This window comes from Aptenodytes patagonicus, chromosome 9 (assembly GCF_965638725.1).
Source record: "Aptenodytes patagonicus chromosome 9, bAptPat1.pri.cur, whole genome shotgun sequence".
Taxonomy (NCBI): Eukaryota; Metazoa; Chordata; class Aves; order Sphenisciformes; family Spheniscidae; genus Aptenodytes; species Aptenodytes patagonicus.
Window position 1 is genome coordinate 20,754,050 of NC_134957.1, and position 16,275 is coordinate 20,770,324.

Consider the following 16,275-nt stretch of genomic DNA (forward strand, 5'->3'; position numbering starts at 1 on the left):
CGGCGGGCGGCTGCGTGAGGCTGGGGGCGAGGAGGAGGAGGAAGGGGAGCAGCCGGGCGAAAGCAGAGGCAACGGGCAGGAGGGCGCCGAGGACGGGGAGAGCAAGGGAGAAGCGAGCGCAGCCCGCCGAGGAAGAAGAGGCGAGGGCAGGCGGTGGGGAGCGAAGGCAGCCGCGGGAGGCGGGAGCGGCCGGGGCGGAGGGAGGAGCGGGCGGCCGGGCGCAGCCAATCCGGGGGGCCCGTCCATTTTTCGGCGTGAGTCAGGCACGTCGGTGGGGTGATGCTGCGGCGCTGGGAAGGGGCCGGGAGAGCCGCGGGACGCGGCGGCAGAGGGGAGCGGCCCGCCCGCTCGGGCTCGCGCTCTCGGCCGTGCCGGCGCCGCCGCTGAGGGGAGCGCTGCTTCCTCCTTCCCCTCCCTCGCCAAGGCCGGCCCCATGGCGGGGGGCGCTGGGCCTGCCTCCTCCCAGCCGCGCCGCGCTCCTTAACGGAGGGATACCCGCCCCCGCCGACGGAGGTACCGGGCCCATCGCCGCGCGGCGGGAAGGGGCGGGTTGCGGCGCGGCCCGAGGGGCGCAGGGAGAGCAGGTAGGGCCGGTAGGGCCGGCGGTGGGCGGGGAGGCAGCGGGCCGGCGGAGGGAGGCGTCGGGGCCGGGCGGAGGGGGGAGAGGCGGCCGCGGGGTGGGGGCAGGTCGTAGCGCTGTCCTGCGGAGAAGGGCAGCCCTGTAACGGTCAGGAAGGGGAGAGCGACGCGTGTTGGCGGGGCTGGGCGGATAGTGCCAGGCGGGGAAGAGGAGGGCTCCTGAGGTGAGGGGCTTTCGCCAGTGCTCACGGGCTCCGTTCGTCGGTGGCTCCTCCCTTCTTGCAGGCTGCCGCTTGCGGGTCTCGTCCTGGCACCGAAAGGAAACGCCAAAAATCAGCCTTGCCCCGAGCTGAGCTGCTCGCTTCTCCTGAAGCGTGGGAAGGAAGGGGACTACAGAGGGGCCGTCCTTGCATTTCATGTTTCGTCAGCCCGACAGCATTTTGGCTTTGCTTCTATCTTGCTCCTACCTGCTCCTGGACAGTGACGGGGAGGAGAGAAGGCACCGTCCCACCATGTCTCGTTACAGCCTCCATAATCTCCTGGACTGGATGTATGGGGGTGTGGACCCCAGCTTTGCTGGCAATGGAGGGCCAGAATGCGCGGCCTTTCTCTCCGGGCAGCAGCGCTTTCTGGAGAGTTTGGTCTTCCTCAGTGTGGGCGTCGTGGAGATCCTTCTGTCCCTGGGGAAGCTCAGGCAGCTGCATTTCAGGGAGCTGGAGGGTCATCTGCTGCAGCAGCCCCAGGCTAAGCAGGAGAGCTTGGGCAAGAATGTGCTGCTGGTGGTGCTGTGTCTTATCTTTGGGCTGGAGGTGGGGTTCAAGTTTGCCACCAGGACTGTCATTTACCTCCTGAACCCCTGCCATGTGGTCACTATGATGCAGGTAAGACTTGTGTGCAGTCACCAGGAAGTTTGCTTTGGTTTTATATGTGCAAAGCAGTATTTTCCCCATGGTCGGTTTGTGGACCAAAAGTGCATAGCAAAAGTACAAATGCCGAGAATTGGTATAAACATTTTAAAACTGTCTTGGCTTTTAATCAGCTGAATTGAAATCTATGAAAAAACCCAAGTCAAATGAAAAGGTGAAATTGTAGCTATGACTAATGTCCAAATCTCTGGTTGAAAATGCAAATAATTAAGGCTGTTTCACCACTTGCTTTCACCTAATCCTTGTTTCAAGAATAGAAAACGCTGTTTCCACTGACAGCAGTGGTAGAATTTGCACCAAATTTAATGAAAACAAGGTTATTGCTAAAGCGGCTATGTAATTTACATGCAACTTTTTCAAGCAAGTGACTTTTAGGGGTGTGAATGTATTTTGTGAAGGTGTTGAGGAAAGAAATTGCTCTTTATTTTGTGCAGACAATGTTCGTTTACCTTTCTAATTTTAGAAGCTGAATAGTAATGAAACAAGTGCTACCCGTGTCTCATACATGGGGTGAAGAACTGATTTGGCTTAATACCTGCGGATAAACTATGTGCTTTCATGACTTGTGGCTTGGTTGTTGATGCGTGATAATGTGGAATTTGTGTAGCTTCCAAAATAATGGAAACACTCATAAACACTTACTGAACGGCATATCTAAAGCTTACAAGCTGTATTTGTCAATAGTCCTCTGCATGTACTTAACTGTCAGTTTCGCTGAGCTTGGTAAGGAGTGTGGGAGATGTCAAAAATTGTTATTATTTTGTTTAATTTTGCTAATATTGTACCCTCAACACCAGACAACTTATAAAATTTAAGCTCAGGAATTAATAGAAGAATGTCAAAAAGGCTTTCATAAAAGCTGCCATGAGGACAACATTGTCGAAGATCAGTAACAGATGAAAATCAGACCAATGCCATTCTCAGTCTCCCTTTGCTGAATGCTAAGTGATCTGGGCTGTATCAGATCAAGCCAGTTGTTAGTTTCACTCCTGGAGAGCATTTGCTAAGAGGAATGGAAACATCTTTTCTAGTTGTACCAGCGGTTTGAGGGAGATGGGTGTTATTTCAAAAGAGGGAAAACAAGCTCTTACAGCAATATTCAAAACCTTTACAGCAATTAACTTACAGTTCCAGGACTTAATTAGTAGGTTACATAAATTCCTAAAGCAGTGATGCAATGTTAGCTCAGTATTTTACACCATAGGACGCTTGCTTCCCATGAAGTGGTAACAATTGCTGTGCAATCAATTAGTCAGTATTAGTAATGAAGGGGAAAGTAGAAGGTATGCAAGAGCTGTAGAAATAATTACAGTAATATGGCCACATTCCATTTCTTGGCAATACTTAATGTTTACTGGAAGTTTTCCTGTTAATTCTCTGGGAAGAAGGTGAGGATGTGTTACCATTATGATTTGAAAGTTTAGTTGTCTTGAAATGGTATTATAATACGATGTTATGATAAGTATTCAGCAAAAGCCAATGCTTATACATAAATGAGGGAGCTAGTATTGTTTACCTCATTCATTAATGCTCTCCCCCAGGAAGACAGAGGCTTAACCTCTGTAGTCAGGCATGGGCAGTTCTTAATCTCTTTTTGACCAATTGTGAAGCTTTTTTTATAATCCTATGCTAATTACCCATTAGAAATGGTGCTCCAGCATTTGTGAAATTGAGAAGATGGGTATGTCAGCAAAATTCAGAAGTCATGCCTCTTCATCCTCAAACAGATGTATTAGAAATAGGCCTGGGCTTGCTGTCGAGAATGAAAGTATCTGCAAACCCAACAGCTTTCAGCAGAGAAAACAGGTTAGGTACAAAGAAAGTCAATACAGGAAAGTAATACATAGTGTTACTCCGTCAGCAGGAAAGTAATACATAGTAGTTGGAATCTTGCAGGTGTTGTTTTTCTGGCCTGAATTTGCTGAGGGCAACAGGTTGGCAAGATGAAATATAAGAAAATACAGTTTATGCTTCACTTCTATTCTTACAGTAGTTTGTACGTAATCCTGTTGCTGTGCCTAAACATTAGGATGAACAAAGTAGGAGGTGAAGAGATGAAACGTGCTACAACAGTCAAGATCACTTCAAAGGGAAGCCAACAGTAGCTGTTGGTAAAGGTCTCTTCTTTCACTCAATTTCTGTTTTCCTTTTCTTCAGCTGAGACTGTTTCACCTCAGAGTAACAAAGGCTCTGAGCCAAAAATATTTGGAACTGGAAATTAGCCTTCAGATTTTCTCTGCATAAAAGCAAAAGTTCTGCTGTTAAAAGACCTAAGACTGAAATGAAATCACAAAATAAAATGGGAATTACATCTGTGGTGCATTTGGGCAGACAAAACTGCATAATATAATGGATACTGAGTTCTGCAAATGAGTCTGTTTTGAGCAGGTGTCTGATTCCTGCCTGTCACGCCAACCTGTGTTCAAATCAAATCTTTTTCGTAAGTGGGAAGAACTAGTTTAGGTGTGTCATCGCAAGGATGAAGTGTCGATCAAATGAACATATTTAACCGCCTAAATAGTTCTCATGGTTAATCAGATTCAGAGAATTTGTTGCTGTCCTGCCACCTAGTTGAATTATCTAGAAACAGCACTACTCATTTCCAGCCCTAGTCTTGGTTTTGGCTTCTCACATAGCTTTTTGGAGGAAGAAGGGCAATATTGTTTCTTCACCAGTGACCTAAGTGCAGCATCACTGAGAGATAAATACTTCATTTTTAAAACATTTATACATATATATTTTTAAACCAAAGGTGAATGGAAACTTCTGTGGTTTCTTTGACAGCTGCCCGATGGGGATGGGGGTGTTTTTGTGCAGTACAATATTTAAGTTAGTGCGTGGTGCAGTGGTGGGGGGAGTCTGTGAAGGAATTCATACTAAGCTCTTTCTTTACATAAAGAGTGGTCTTATTGAAAATTATTTGAATACCTCTATTAAAAAAAGCCCTAAAAACAAAACACTCTCTTTTTAGGACTGAGGATATGATTGGACCAATGATACTGCTGTAAACCTGGCATAAAGGGGTATCCTAAAAGGGAAATATTAAGTCCGCTAGGGCGTTGCAAACCTATTCTCCTTTGCAGACAGGAAAAAATTCAGCATATGTTTAGGGGACCAAGTATTATATTTTCAAGACGTTAATGCTTTTGAGTATTTTAGGACCCATATTTATAGTATTGAAATTGAAAATGTGAAGGAAATCTTTTCAGTTTCTGATTCAGCAGTGTAAGAGGGAGGATTCACCCAATAGCCAATTACAGCACTACTGATTTCTTTAAAAGTTTCGTAAAGGAGACTTTTAGCAGCATCCAGGGCATGGCTGTTGAGAAGTGTATACATGAGTGTTGTCTCCCTGTGTATTGCATCAAAATACTTACAGCATTGCTTTAGTGAGGTGAAAGGAAAATTTCATGCCTTGCAATGTCAAAACCAATTATATCAAAATAAATTTGTTATCTGTTCTATATTCTTTAAAGTACACATTTTTTAACTTTTCAATCAAAACACTTGTGTTCACGTAGCAGTGAACACAAGTTCACTTGTGTTTCATTTCCGGTTCAGTGAAGGAGCAGTTAGAATTTCCATCTGTCGTCGTTTAACCCCAGCCGTCAACTCAGCCCCACCCAGCCGCTCGCTCACTCCCCCCCAGTGGGATGGAGGAGAGGATCAGAAAAGCAAATGTGAGAAAACTCGTGGGTTGAGATAAAGGCAGTTCAATAGGTAAAGCAAAAGCCGCGCACGCAAGCAAAGCAAAACAAGGCATTCATTCACTCCTTCCCATGGGCAGGCAGGTGTTCAGCCATCCCCAGGACAGCAGGGCTCCATCACGCGTAACGGTGACTTGGGAAGACAAACGCCATCACTCTGAACGTCCCCCCCTTCCTCCTTCTTCCCCCAGCTTTATGTGCTGAGCATGACGCCATACAGTGTGGAATATCCCTTGGGTCAGTTGGGGTCAGCTGTCCCGGCCGTGTCCCCTCCCAGCTTCTCGTGCCCCCCCAGCCTGCTCGCTGGTGGGTTGGGGTGAGGGGCAGAAACGGCCTTGACTCTGTGTCAGCACTGCTCAGCAACAACGAAAACACCCCTGTGTTATCAGCGCTGTTTCCAGCACAAATCCAAAACACAGCCCCGTACCAGCTACTGTGAAGAAAACTAACTCTACCCCAGCCAAAACCAGCACACCATCAAAAACTCCGTGTTCTTCATGATTTGTTCCTGTACCCCCAGTTAGTAATTTCTGACACGCGTATTTTGCAAGCTGTTATTCACAATCAGTGTAACTTAATTAAAATGCATGAACACAGGCATCTCTTGATGTCCTGTAAGACATCAAGCTGGAGTTAACAGGCAACTAAGATTAAATGTAGACAAATATAAACCAGGACCCAGGGATAAAATTGGTCTGTACTGCAGAGGAGAAATTTGGAAAACAAAATGTAAGGAAAAACTATTATGTGAAGCCATCTAAATGAGAGTTTGTGGGTAACAGTGGTAGGGTGAAGTGATCTCAAAATGTCCTGTACAACCTTAATGATTATGTGATTGTTATTTTTTTCTTTTTTAAATTTGAATTTTAGGTTTGTGAGTTGGATCTTGAAGCTGATAGTTTTAATTTGGTTTCTTGGAGCGTCGCTAAGACTATTTGGTTCTGAACACTGAAGGTTATGACTGACCAGTTTGTAGAAATTAAAAGTGTGCGTGTAAGTTTCTTGAAACCTTGTTTAGGGAAGTGGCAGAAACATGACTGTGATCTAATCCTAAAATAATCGGTAGAGCTAGTCCTTCTCTTAAACTGTTGTAAATTGTCAGCTTCCTTGGTTTTAATATGCTAGTGCCTTCTTCCAGAATGGTGACTTAATATCAATCTGTAAAATGAGTTTTGGGATTTTTTATTTTTTGTTTTGTTTTGGGAAGAGGTTTGCAAGTGTTCTTCCTGCAGAATCATTTCTCAGTGGTGAATCCTCAGCTGGTAAGTTGTCATAATTCTCTTCCAAGTCTACACCAAATTATTGCACTTAAGACAGTTAAGGCCTGACATTTGTCTGGAATAAAGAAAATGTTTTTGTAGGAAACGCCTGTATTGCTGGATGATTACTTCAAACAGTGATCTTTTTAGGCAAAGAGAAGTAAACTCAAGGGGAAGCGATAGGTGGGAAAAAGGCAAGGGAAAGAAGTATAGGGGAGTCTAGTTTCATCCAGTGATCTCGATCTGATGTTTGCATAACTAAAACCAGTGCTAAATGCATCTGCAATTCAGTAAATACTAAATCCTGGGTTCATTATTTCCAGTTTTAGCTTCTTTAGAGACCTGGATCCTTTCTGTCCTCTGCAAAAGAGGCTACTGTGGTTTTGGAAACAATGGGCTGTTTTCGGAACTTACGTAATAAACATAGCTTGACAGAATTCTGCGTCATTTGGGAGTATGTCCCAACATATAACTAATTAATCATCTCCCTCTCTCTCCCTTCCTCCCTCCTCCCTTTTTGTTTTTTAAACCTTGGGAAAAATCTGATTATGTGGTCAAATGTGGTTTTTCAAGTGCTAATCTAGATTTAATTTGCGTACACTGCTCCTAAATGCTTTGTAATATTTGGAAGAATCCAGTTAAATTGTGTATGTTTTCTATATTCTGTCTCTTCAAAATCTTGAATTAGAATTAAAGGGACATTCATATGCTGTTATTTGGGAGTGAGTATGAAGAACCTTTGATTACAGAAATTCAGTAAATTTTTATAGAAATTACACTGAATAATGGTATTGGGTTACATGAGCAACAGCCTGCAAGTAAAAGTTTAATGAGTTATTCAATTTTTAAAGGGTAGCAGTATTCTAAATCAAAGATGTTTTTCAATAGTTTCATTCACTGCTTAATGTATTAAGATTGTTGGGCGAGATGTAGAGCAGCAAAGGCAAAATTTCCTATGAATATACATATGTTTTTCAAAATGTAAGTCTCTAAATGTAAGCTTCTAAATCTCCCTTTTTGTATGTGTGCGTATTTCCTTTACATAATTTTTGTGTATACCTCCTACGTTCCAAAACCTGGTACCGCTACCTGCAGAACTTGTAGTTTTTAAAGCACCTCAGAAGACAGGACTCAGTTTCAGGAGAGATGATAAAACTGAAATTTAGTAGAATTTGAGATGTTAAGGATTATTAAAAAAATATTTGAGAAAAGCGAGGCTACATATTAGGAGTATAGTATGATTTATTCCCAAATCAGTACATTCAGGAGGTGTGTGAGACTGTTGTAGCAAGGTCAACAATCCTTTCAGCGCTCTGAAATGCTATCTGGCAGACGTAAAATTCATCACTTAAACTTAAGTGGAAGATGTGCATAATCACAGCTCACAAACATAGCGGATTATGAAGTATGCAGCTCGATTTGTAGATCTGCGTAATACACAAGTCAGCTTTTTTACAACTGCTAATTAACTTGTGATACTTCCTTTTAAAGCTGACTGCTGGAGAGGAAATTCATCATAGTGTGTGGTGAAAAGTGGCAGATGAAGAACAATTAAAGCACTAAAAGCACCAGTATTTCTTGGTGGCAAGGCCTTATTTCTTGCAAAAGGGTGCATTTTACTGCTAGAAAGATGATAGCAGCTCAAGGGGCATAGATACGAAGTGACAGGTCATGAGACAGATCATCAGTTCCTTTATACTGGGTCTGGGACGCTCCAGAACTATTAGTTTGGCTTTCAAAAAAACCATGGCTCGCTTGTATAGTTTAATCTGCCCTCGGTTCCAATAACTGTCAAATTTTTCTTAATTGTTACAGTTTATTTTTAAGCAATGATTTTGTTGTGTTTAAAAAACGCTGTCAACTAAAGCTTAGAGGCTTTAACTGATACCGTAATTAATGTAATAATTAGTTATTGAGCTGAGGAAAAGCTTTTCTGTGATAATTTTAACACTGTATATAGTTTGTTTCACCATTGTGCTTATTTTTAGTAAACCCCAGCGTATAGTAGAGAAATGGAGAAATATTAGTATGAGGCAAGGCAAGGATTCTTATTCACAAATAATAGTAATTTTTAATTTAGTGTGAAAAGAATAGCAAACGTGTCTTAAGGCTGTGAATCACAGTTTTCTTTCTTTGAAGAGATTACAGTTCAGTCACTTTAACTTAGACAAGATTTGGCCAGTACATGCTTTATCTTGAGCTGAAAATGTGCATGCTTTAGTCAAGGTGATAGGGATCACGGCAATATGTCATGCTACCTACGAATGCTCTACTTGAGGAATTGGAGTTTAAAGCTCTGGGTTAAGCTTCTGTTTTGAAGTTGCTAGAATTTGGAAATACCTGCTGTGCTTGAGGATAGAACGCATGCTTTGGTAATTCTCTCCTTTATTCTGTATATTCTTAGGAGAAAAGAATATAAAAAGCAGGGAATTGACAAGAAGTAATCTAACTCTCTAAAGAGGAGTAGGAATTGCATGATTGGAAATTCTAGGTGACAAAGCTTAACTTGCTCTTACCCCAAATATTTACACATTTACATTATTTGAGGGTTATTATCTAAAGGCCATTAGATGAATAATTAGCTAATCAGACATTGGTTTGTTTTGATGAGATCATCATAGATTTAAAGCAAATATTGAGCAAAGTGTAACATACATAGTTTGAGCAACACGTTATGGAGAGACAGGCATTTTTTTTGTTTCTTTTTTCCTCTTCTGTTTAGTTTCTTTTTCTTTCCTTTTTTTTTTTTTTTTGAGACTGGAGCTATTAATAATTGTTTCAGTGTACTATCCAGTGTTGTAATGGATCACTGTTGGCTGTAATATATTTTTAGGATGGATTTTTTAACCTATTTAGCAGTTTCACACAGCATTCCATGTAGGTTGTTTGTTTGCTAGCAGCTTAAACTGATCTTTCAGGAGTAGCTGCCTGAGGCCTTTAGGAACTTCAGCGGAGTGGTGGACTAAATCAAATAGCAGCAGTAACCATATTGGACACCTTATAAATTCCAGGGACAGGGATGACTTTCATCTAATGGTTTCCATTCTAAAAACCCCTTCTTTGTTGTCTCCCTTGCACTGCTGTAAAAGTTTACGCTCCTAGTCGCGGATGATGAGTTTTACTGCAGTGGTTGTACATCAACCACATTCACTGTAGCAATTTGAACTGTGTTGGTGTTCACCAAGAACAAGTTCTGTACCATGAATTTGAAACCCGCAAAGAGTGTAATGGGTTTCTCGTGGCACTTCCTCAGGGCTTTAGATAGATGTGGTAAGGGTTTACATTTATTCAGATTGCCAAGTAACTAGTGTCAAGTGAATGTAATTGTTTATATTTTAATACTTTGGTAGTTAGTGAAATGCCAACTTAAATTATCAGGAATATGATGTTATATGCCTTAGCTTTTTATGGATTGTGTTACTGTTTCTGTTTCTTCGGCAAAAATTATCTGTAATAATAAAGCTATTAGATATTTATTATCCTGCTGTTTTTAAAGATTCCAAATTTCTGTTGTAAAATCCTACAACTTGAGGAATTGTGAACTATGACAAGAAAAAGGTATTGGTGACTTGAGGCAGAGTAGAGCAGGACTTTTCTACGACGGTTTTGCTTCCGTAGGAAACTGATATGAAACGTCATGCTTGGGGAAAAAGTAACAAAAGTGAATGTATATGGATATGCACATGAGAATCTTATTGTGAACTCATGCAAGCTTCCACACTGTCACTGACAGACGTAAATGCAAGTTAATCTCAATTCAGTGCAAATTAAATTTTCTTAAGAAATTGGACTTTTGAATATTTTATTTTTTTAAATCAACCTTTTTTTTTCTTTTACCCCCAGATATGTTTTTGATTGTCAGGTTTTGCTAAAGCATTAGGCTAGGAAGTGGGAAGGAACCTACTACTAGTGAAGGGCTGGTACAGATAGTGATTAGAGAAAAAGGAAGAAAAATAACCTCAGTGACACTTTTTCCCTGAAATACTAATTCCTAAGATGTGATAACTAGTGCTACTGCACACATAGAAAGACCTGACTCTTACGTTAACAATTAATCCTAAAATATGAGAGGTCTAGAAATCTTTCACCTAAGACCGTGAAAGGGAAGAAGGTGAGTACAGGTTTGTTGAGTAAACAAATTAAGCCTGTGGAAGGGGAGATTAATCTAGAATGTCCCAATGAACAGATACAATTTACAAGACGTTAGATTGCAGAGGATGGAAATTGTTCAGCTTGCGACACTTCTTTCATCCCTGGGTAGAACTGGGAAACTGGGAGGTTGGAAGGAGGGTCAGGCAGCTTCTTATGTTCCCAGAGTCTGGTTTATGTAACACAGAAACTACTTTTACTGTAGTGTTACTTAATGCTCTGCCAGCGATGTTGCTTTGAGTCATGAGAATTCTTAACACTAGATTAACAGTTCCACAGGACACATTAATTAATCCCTGAACCTGACAGCTGCAGTAAGGCGGCTGTGATTTTTATGCTAAAATATTAAATACATTCAAATTGCTGCCATTTAGCAATGAGAATGTAACATCTTTTGATCTCTGTTCTCTTTTCAGGTTTGGCAGTCTGAACTTGTCAAACCACAGTTACGATTTATTTATTTTTTTTAAAGTTACCTTTTAGAAGGCAAGCAGATGGCTTTTAAGTGATATGGTTGTTCTGAGCTGAATTGATAATTTATACAAAAACAGTCGACATCTAACATATACCTAGATGCTGAATCAAAGGTGTACGATGGAGTTGTTAAACCATTACTTTCTGATAAATGATAGGGTGATTGTTTTGAATTTACTTAAAAAATTAATTTTAGGGATAATTAAAAAAGTCTTCTACATCTTTTAAGTTATCCTGCTGCTTGAATGGTCCTTGCCTTACGTTTTACCATTGTGGTGGAAAATGGATGGTTTTCACGTGTACAGTAAAATACACTTAACCTTACCACTGTATCTTAGTCTTTTAAACATACCTTTTAATCTCTTCTGCTCTGGAGGGTACTTTGATACACCTAAGAAAGGGTGAAAATTTTTATTTCAGTGTAGATTGACCAAAGCCTGTCTTTTTTTTTTTTTTTGTCTTTTTTTTTTTTCTTTTCTTTAAATTCATTCCAGTTTTGGATGAATCCAGTTTCCGTGAATTTTTCACATTGCTCTGAATATTGCACGTAGAGATTAAAATCTAACCTCTTGGAAGTTTTCATTTTGGAATAGTATACTAAAACAATCAATTTATGACCCGGTTAAGTGCTCATGACTGGAATGTTTGAAAAGAAAGGTCTGTTTCCAGTCTGCTGCAACATGATACTAAATCAAACGGGCGGCTCGGGGACAGACAAGCTGCTGTTTTGAAAGGTGAATGAAATCTGTGCTGCATGTGTGAGAGGCAGTGGTTTTACTTGTAGAATGCTTAGCTATCATCTGCCAGAAACAACTCAGGCTTCTGTCAGTGTTCCCATTGATGTTACAAGCGCGAGTTCGTGTGATGTTTCATCTGGAATGGTTAGAGTTGTGTGACTTGGTCTCCCCCCCCCAACCTTGAATTGTCGTCTTTTGTCTTTTTAGTTTGTTTCTGATCAAACAAGATGATCTTTGTGTTATGCATGTTTCTGTCTCAGCAGGACTAAGGCTGGTAGCAGAAAAGCCTTTCATGACAGGTTTTGACTGCACTCTGCCTCAGTGTACTAACTGAAAAATAGGGTCATTAAAATACTTCTAAAGGGAGCTCTTAGGTGTAATATTTTGTAGAGGTTTGGAATGTTTTGGAATCAAAAAAACCTTGAGATCCAGCCAAGTCATAGGACAAAAAAAAAAAAACCAGTGAGCTCTCCCTATTTAGAGTGCTCATGGAGTGAGGCAATAACATTCGATGAATAGAATGGTATCCAGGCTTAGATATTTGAAGAGGTCTTTTACTTCAGTTCAGAGACAGTATTGCTGTTATACCCTTCAGTCGCATCCTTTTCGAACAAGAGATTGTGCATATCTTTTGAGAATAGCTCTTGAGATTTTTACTAGTCTTGATTTTTGAAATGTTGATTACTAAAACTAGTGGTTGAATGCAGCATGCTTACATGTCAAAGAAACTCGGAAATATTAGACATGTGAGAAAATTTGCAGCTGACAAATTATTTTATGGCAATAGTCTCAAAGCTTTTAGAACCTGTAACATAACATAAATATATACATCCTTGCCGGTATCTGAGAGTTTTCCTAGATATAACTCTAGCATGTACCACAGCCTCTCATTTTAGGTATTTAATCAACTGGTTTTAGGATCTCTATTTTAGGCAAGTCATAGCTCATAATGACAGGCTGGGTAAAATGCTTGCAGGCATTCTAGTATAGTAGATTTTAGCTACTATAGGTAGTAGCTCACTAATATATTTGGGACCGTATGTTGAAGTTTGAGTTTCTCAGTATCTGAGTATGTTGGGGTTGTAATAAGGCAGATTTAGTAAAATCTGCTCACCTCATGACCTCTCCCTCCCACCCCCCTCCAAAAAAGTAATCCATAACAAATGTACTGTAGAGGCACTGCTGGATTAAAGAAACCACAATTATACAACAATGAAAACAGTGAGAAAGGAAAAGGGTTTTGATCTAGCAATACAGTTAAATGGCAAATAGGAAATGGATATGTTTGATGGTTTGTGTTCTTTTCTTTTTTCCACCTCTTTATACTGATGCACTTGCCCATTGCTGAAGTCTAGATGTGCAAACTGTAAAAGAGGTTGTTTGAATAAAATACTTTCTGTATGAACTTAAAAAATCAAATAATGGAAGCCTCTAGTATCTCCAAATTAATGTGATAATTGCAGCGCACGTAATGCTTGAAGTGCAAGAAGTGAAAATACTATTGGGGTTAACACAGTGCATAGAGATTAGGAAATTGGATTGTATTAAAGAGAGGTCAGATTAAAGTTAACGTAGTTCTTTTTGGTTTCATGATGTTGCAGTCTTCTGTGGATTTTGGGGTGTTTGTTTCAGTATTGGATTTTTTCCAAACTTCTGAAATTTGGGTACCTATTGCTGTCATGTTTTGGCACTCGGAAAACAGATACAATAAATAATAAAAACTAACTTGCTGCAAAATACCAGCTTATTTTGGTTGATATTTAGCTTTTTTCCCATGCATGTGAGTTTGACTTTTACCTTGAGACACTATTGCAATGTCAAGGAGTAATTTTTTTTTGTAAATTCTGACTTCTAAAAATGAATTTATGAAAAATGATCCATTTTTTCCCAGCTACCCGCTTCCTTTTTGACAGTAACATTTCCCTTGTTTGGCTATGCTTTCTTTTAGTGATTAAAAAGGGAGCGAACTTAACAGGGATTTGTGGAGGGCCAATGTAATACTTTGAGATATATAGCTATTGCTATCTTGTTCATCCTGCCAGGAAACCTAAAGGAAGGGAATGCATAGTCTGAAAGTATTATTTTTGGGTTAGTTGGCAAACGAAGAATTGCAAGTACTGTTGAAGCCCTACAGAATGCCATCTCTCACGCAATACCATGGGAATAATAAAGGCTGCATTTTATCTCTGCTTTTTATATGGGCAGTGAGGGTTGATGTAGCAGGGAAAGAAACCTCCTATTGACCTCCCTTAACAGTGGTGTGGATCCTAATAGACTTTGCTCTATTAACTTCTTAAAGAGAACAGTTTATCTATAACCATTTTTCTCAAGGTCACATCTTCCTACATCAAAATATTAAAAAATATTAATATTATTAAAAAATAAAAGAACACTCTACAGATTTGTGGTCTTTCACATGATACTGTTTGTGATCAAAGAAGTTTTCTGAATAAACTAATACAACGGTACCTTCTTACTGTCTTCAGAAGAGTCCCTTTACATACAGGCTCTTCTGCCTGCTACACTGACGCAAATGAGTAATACAATCAGATTTAAGGAAATAATGATCTCCGAAGTTTACTGAACTCAAAAGGTATTTCTTGTGAGCTGCGTCAAATACAGAATGACAGGGTTGCACATGTTTCCTTTAGAAAAACTTTAAAAAACATATTACTACAGGTGGAAAAATACCATCCTTTTCCTTCTGCCTTCCAGTCTGTCCCAGACCCATAGATATCATTTGGAGCTTTCTCTTCTTAGTGCATGGTTGGAAGAAGGGAATGTGGAAGAGGCTGATTTACAGCCCAGTCCTGGGTTAGGTCAGAGCAGTCTCTTTAAGATCTTGTCTCCGTAAAGAAATAGTTCAGCAGTGCAATCCTGTACATTACAGTCCCCAAATTATAACAGCCCTGCTGATCCATCATGTGTTGTGGTGTGACCTTTGTATTTGGGCTTACGCAGGGAAGTGCTGGCCATGCAGTTCTTCATGCCAGAAATATTTCCCATGGGGATGGACAATGATATTTATGGTCTTGCAGAGCAGTTATGAAGTAGATTGACAGAATTTCTGACTTCTATTTTCATCTGAGTCCTCAAGGTTGAAGTGAACTTCAGTTTGCGGATTGAGCAGTGTTACGAGTTTCTTTGCAGTTTACTGCCTGAGGACAGATGTAGAATCTTCTGGTCCTGTGCTGGTGAAAAAGACTCAGACGTCCTGACACACAATATTGTCCCCACCTAGGACTTGTTACCTCTACACTTCCTCAAGGCCACTCGTGATTTTGTACCCTCTCTTTCTCTCACTCTCATTAGCCTATAGTCTTTTACAGATTGAAGAGTCTTAATGTGTTAAATCAATCCATGTATGGAAGATGGTCTATGCTTTTTGATCATTCTTGTTGACCTCTCTAACCCTTTTCTAAATCTGCCTTTTTTTTTTGAGAGAGAGAGAGGTTAAAGGGGAAGGGAATGATCAGAACTGTGCCCAGAATTCAGCCTATCAGACAATGTCTATTTTATAGTTTATTTTTCCCTCCCGAAATAGTTACTTCTGTACATTTTGGATTTCCGGTTAATTCTTTTGTCCTTCTTTTCGTTTGTAACGTGAAAATGTAACAGGTAACAGATCTGACAGAATAAGGAGGGACATGGAAATTGTTTCTTAGTGTTTCTTCTAAATTGAAAGTTTAGTTATTCTGCCTTGAACAAGGAGAAGCCTGCTTCAGTGAGCTTTCAAATATATGCTGCCCTGTTTATACCAGAGCTCTGCAATGTGCCAGCGAAGGGGGGCTAGCATCTGTGCTAGCCTGAGTGCGTGAAACCTTGAGAGTTCCAGCAGGAGAACAGAGGCTGGGAACTCTTCGCAGCCAGGCCGCTAATTTAATATGATGTTGTTTGGTTTATAAAACATAGCTGTTTCCTCCTGCAAGGCAAAGGATTTTATTTCCAGTATGACAGTGAAATGTAATATGATTATGGGATAAGTATGTGAACACTTGTGGTAGAGCTTGTGAGCTTGTCTGCTGTGAATTAGGTATTTTAAGACTGCTAATTACTCTGAGCTGAATGATGACACTTTATAATGTTTGAATCTACTCAGTGATGTAGTTCTTTGAAAATCAGGTAGAAGGGTGTCTTGTAAAACATCCCTTTAAAGAAGTTGAGGTTTATTTATCACAGAAAGTATATCCATATTTAGAGAGAAAGTGCTTCACATTAAACTGCTAAAGCTGAAACATTTGAAGATCTCTTCCATTATCGTAAAATTTTAACGTAAACATTCTAGTTATGATTCCTCTGCTGTCATAAAAAATGGAAGTCAGACTTATTTTCTGAAAGATCCCCCATAACAGAGGGACTTGCATGCTTAAAAATATTAAATATTTATTTTTTCCTCATCAGTCCCTGAAACTGTTTCTTGCAGTAGAGTTGACGTAAAAATAAG

At 40.3% G+C, this 16,275-nt stretch overlaps 1 protein-coding gene across 4 annotated transcripts in view; it reads left to right on the forward strand.

Annotated features, from left to right (window-relative positions):
* The first annotated feature begins 311 nt into the window (after window positions 1-311).
* Window positions 312-16,275, forward strand: part of TMEM164 (transmembrane protein 164) — a 48,715-nt gene continuing 32,751 nt past the window's right edge. The window contains exons 1-2 of one of the 4 annotated variants that reach the window (XM_076347394.1): window positions 312-584; window positions 865-1,460. In XM_076347394.1, the coding sequence (XP_076203509.1) occupies window positions 996-1,460 (465 nt within the window). In that variant the 5' untranslated portion in view covers window positions 312-584; window positions 865-995. Of the gene's footprint in view, window positions 585-814; window positions 1,461-16,275 lie in introns of those variants that run through there. The other 3 variants (XM_076347390.1, XM_076347392.1, XM_076347393.1) reach the window with 3 other exon arrangements.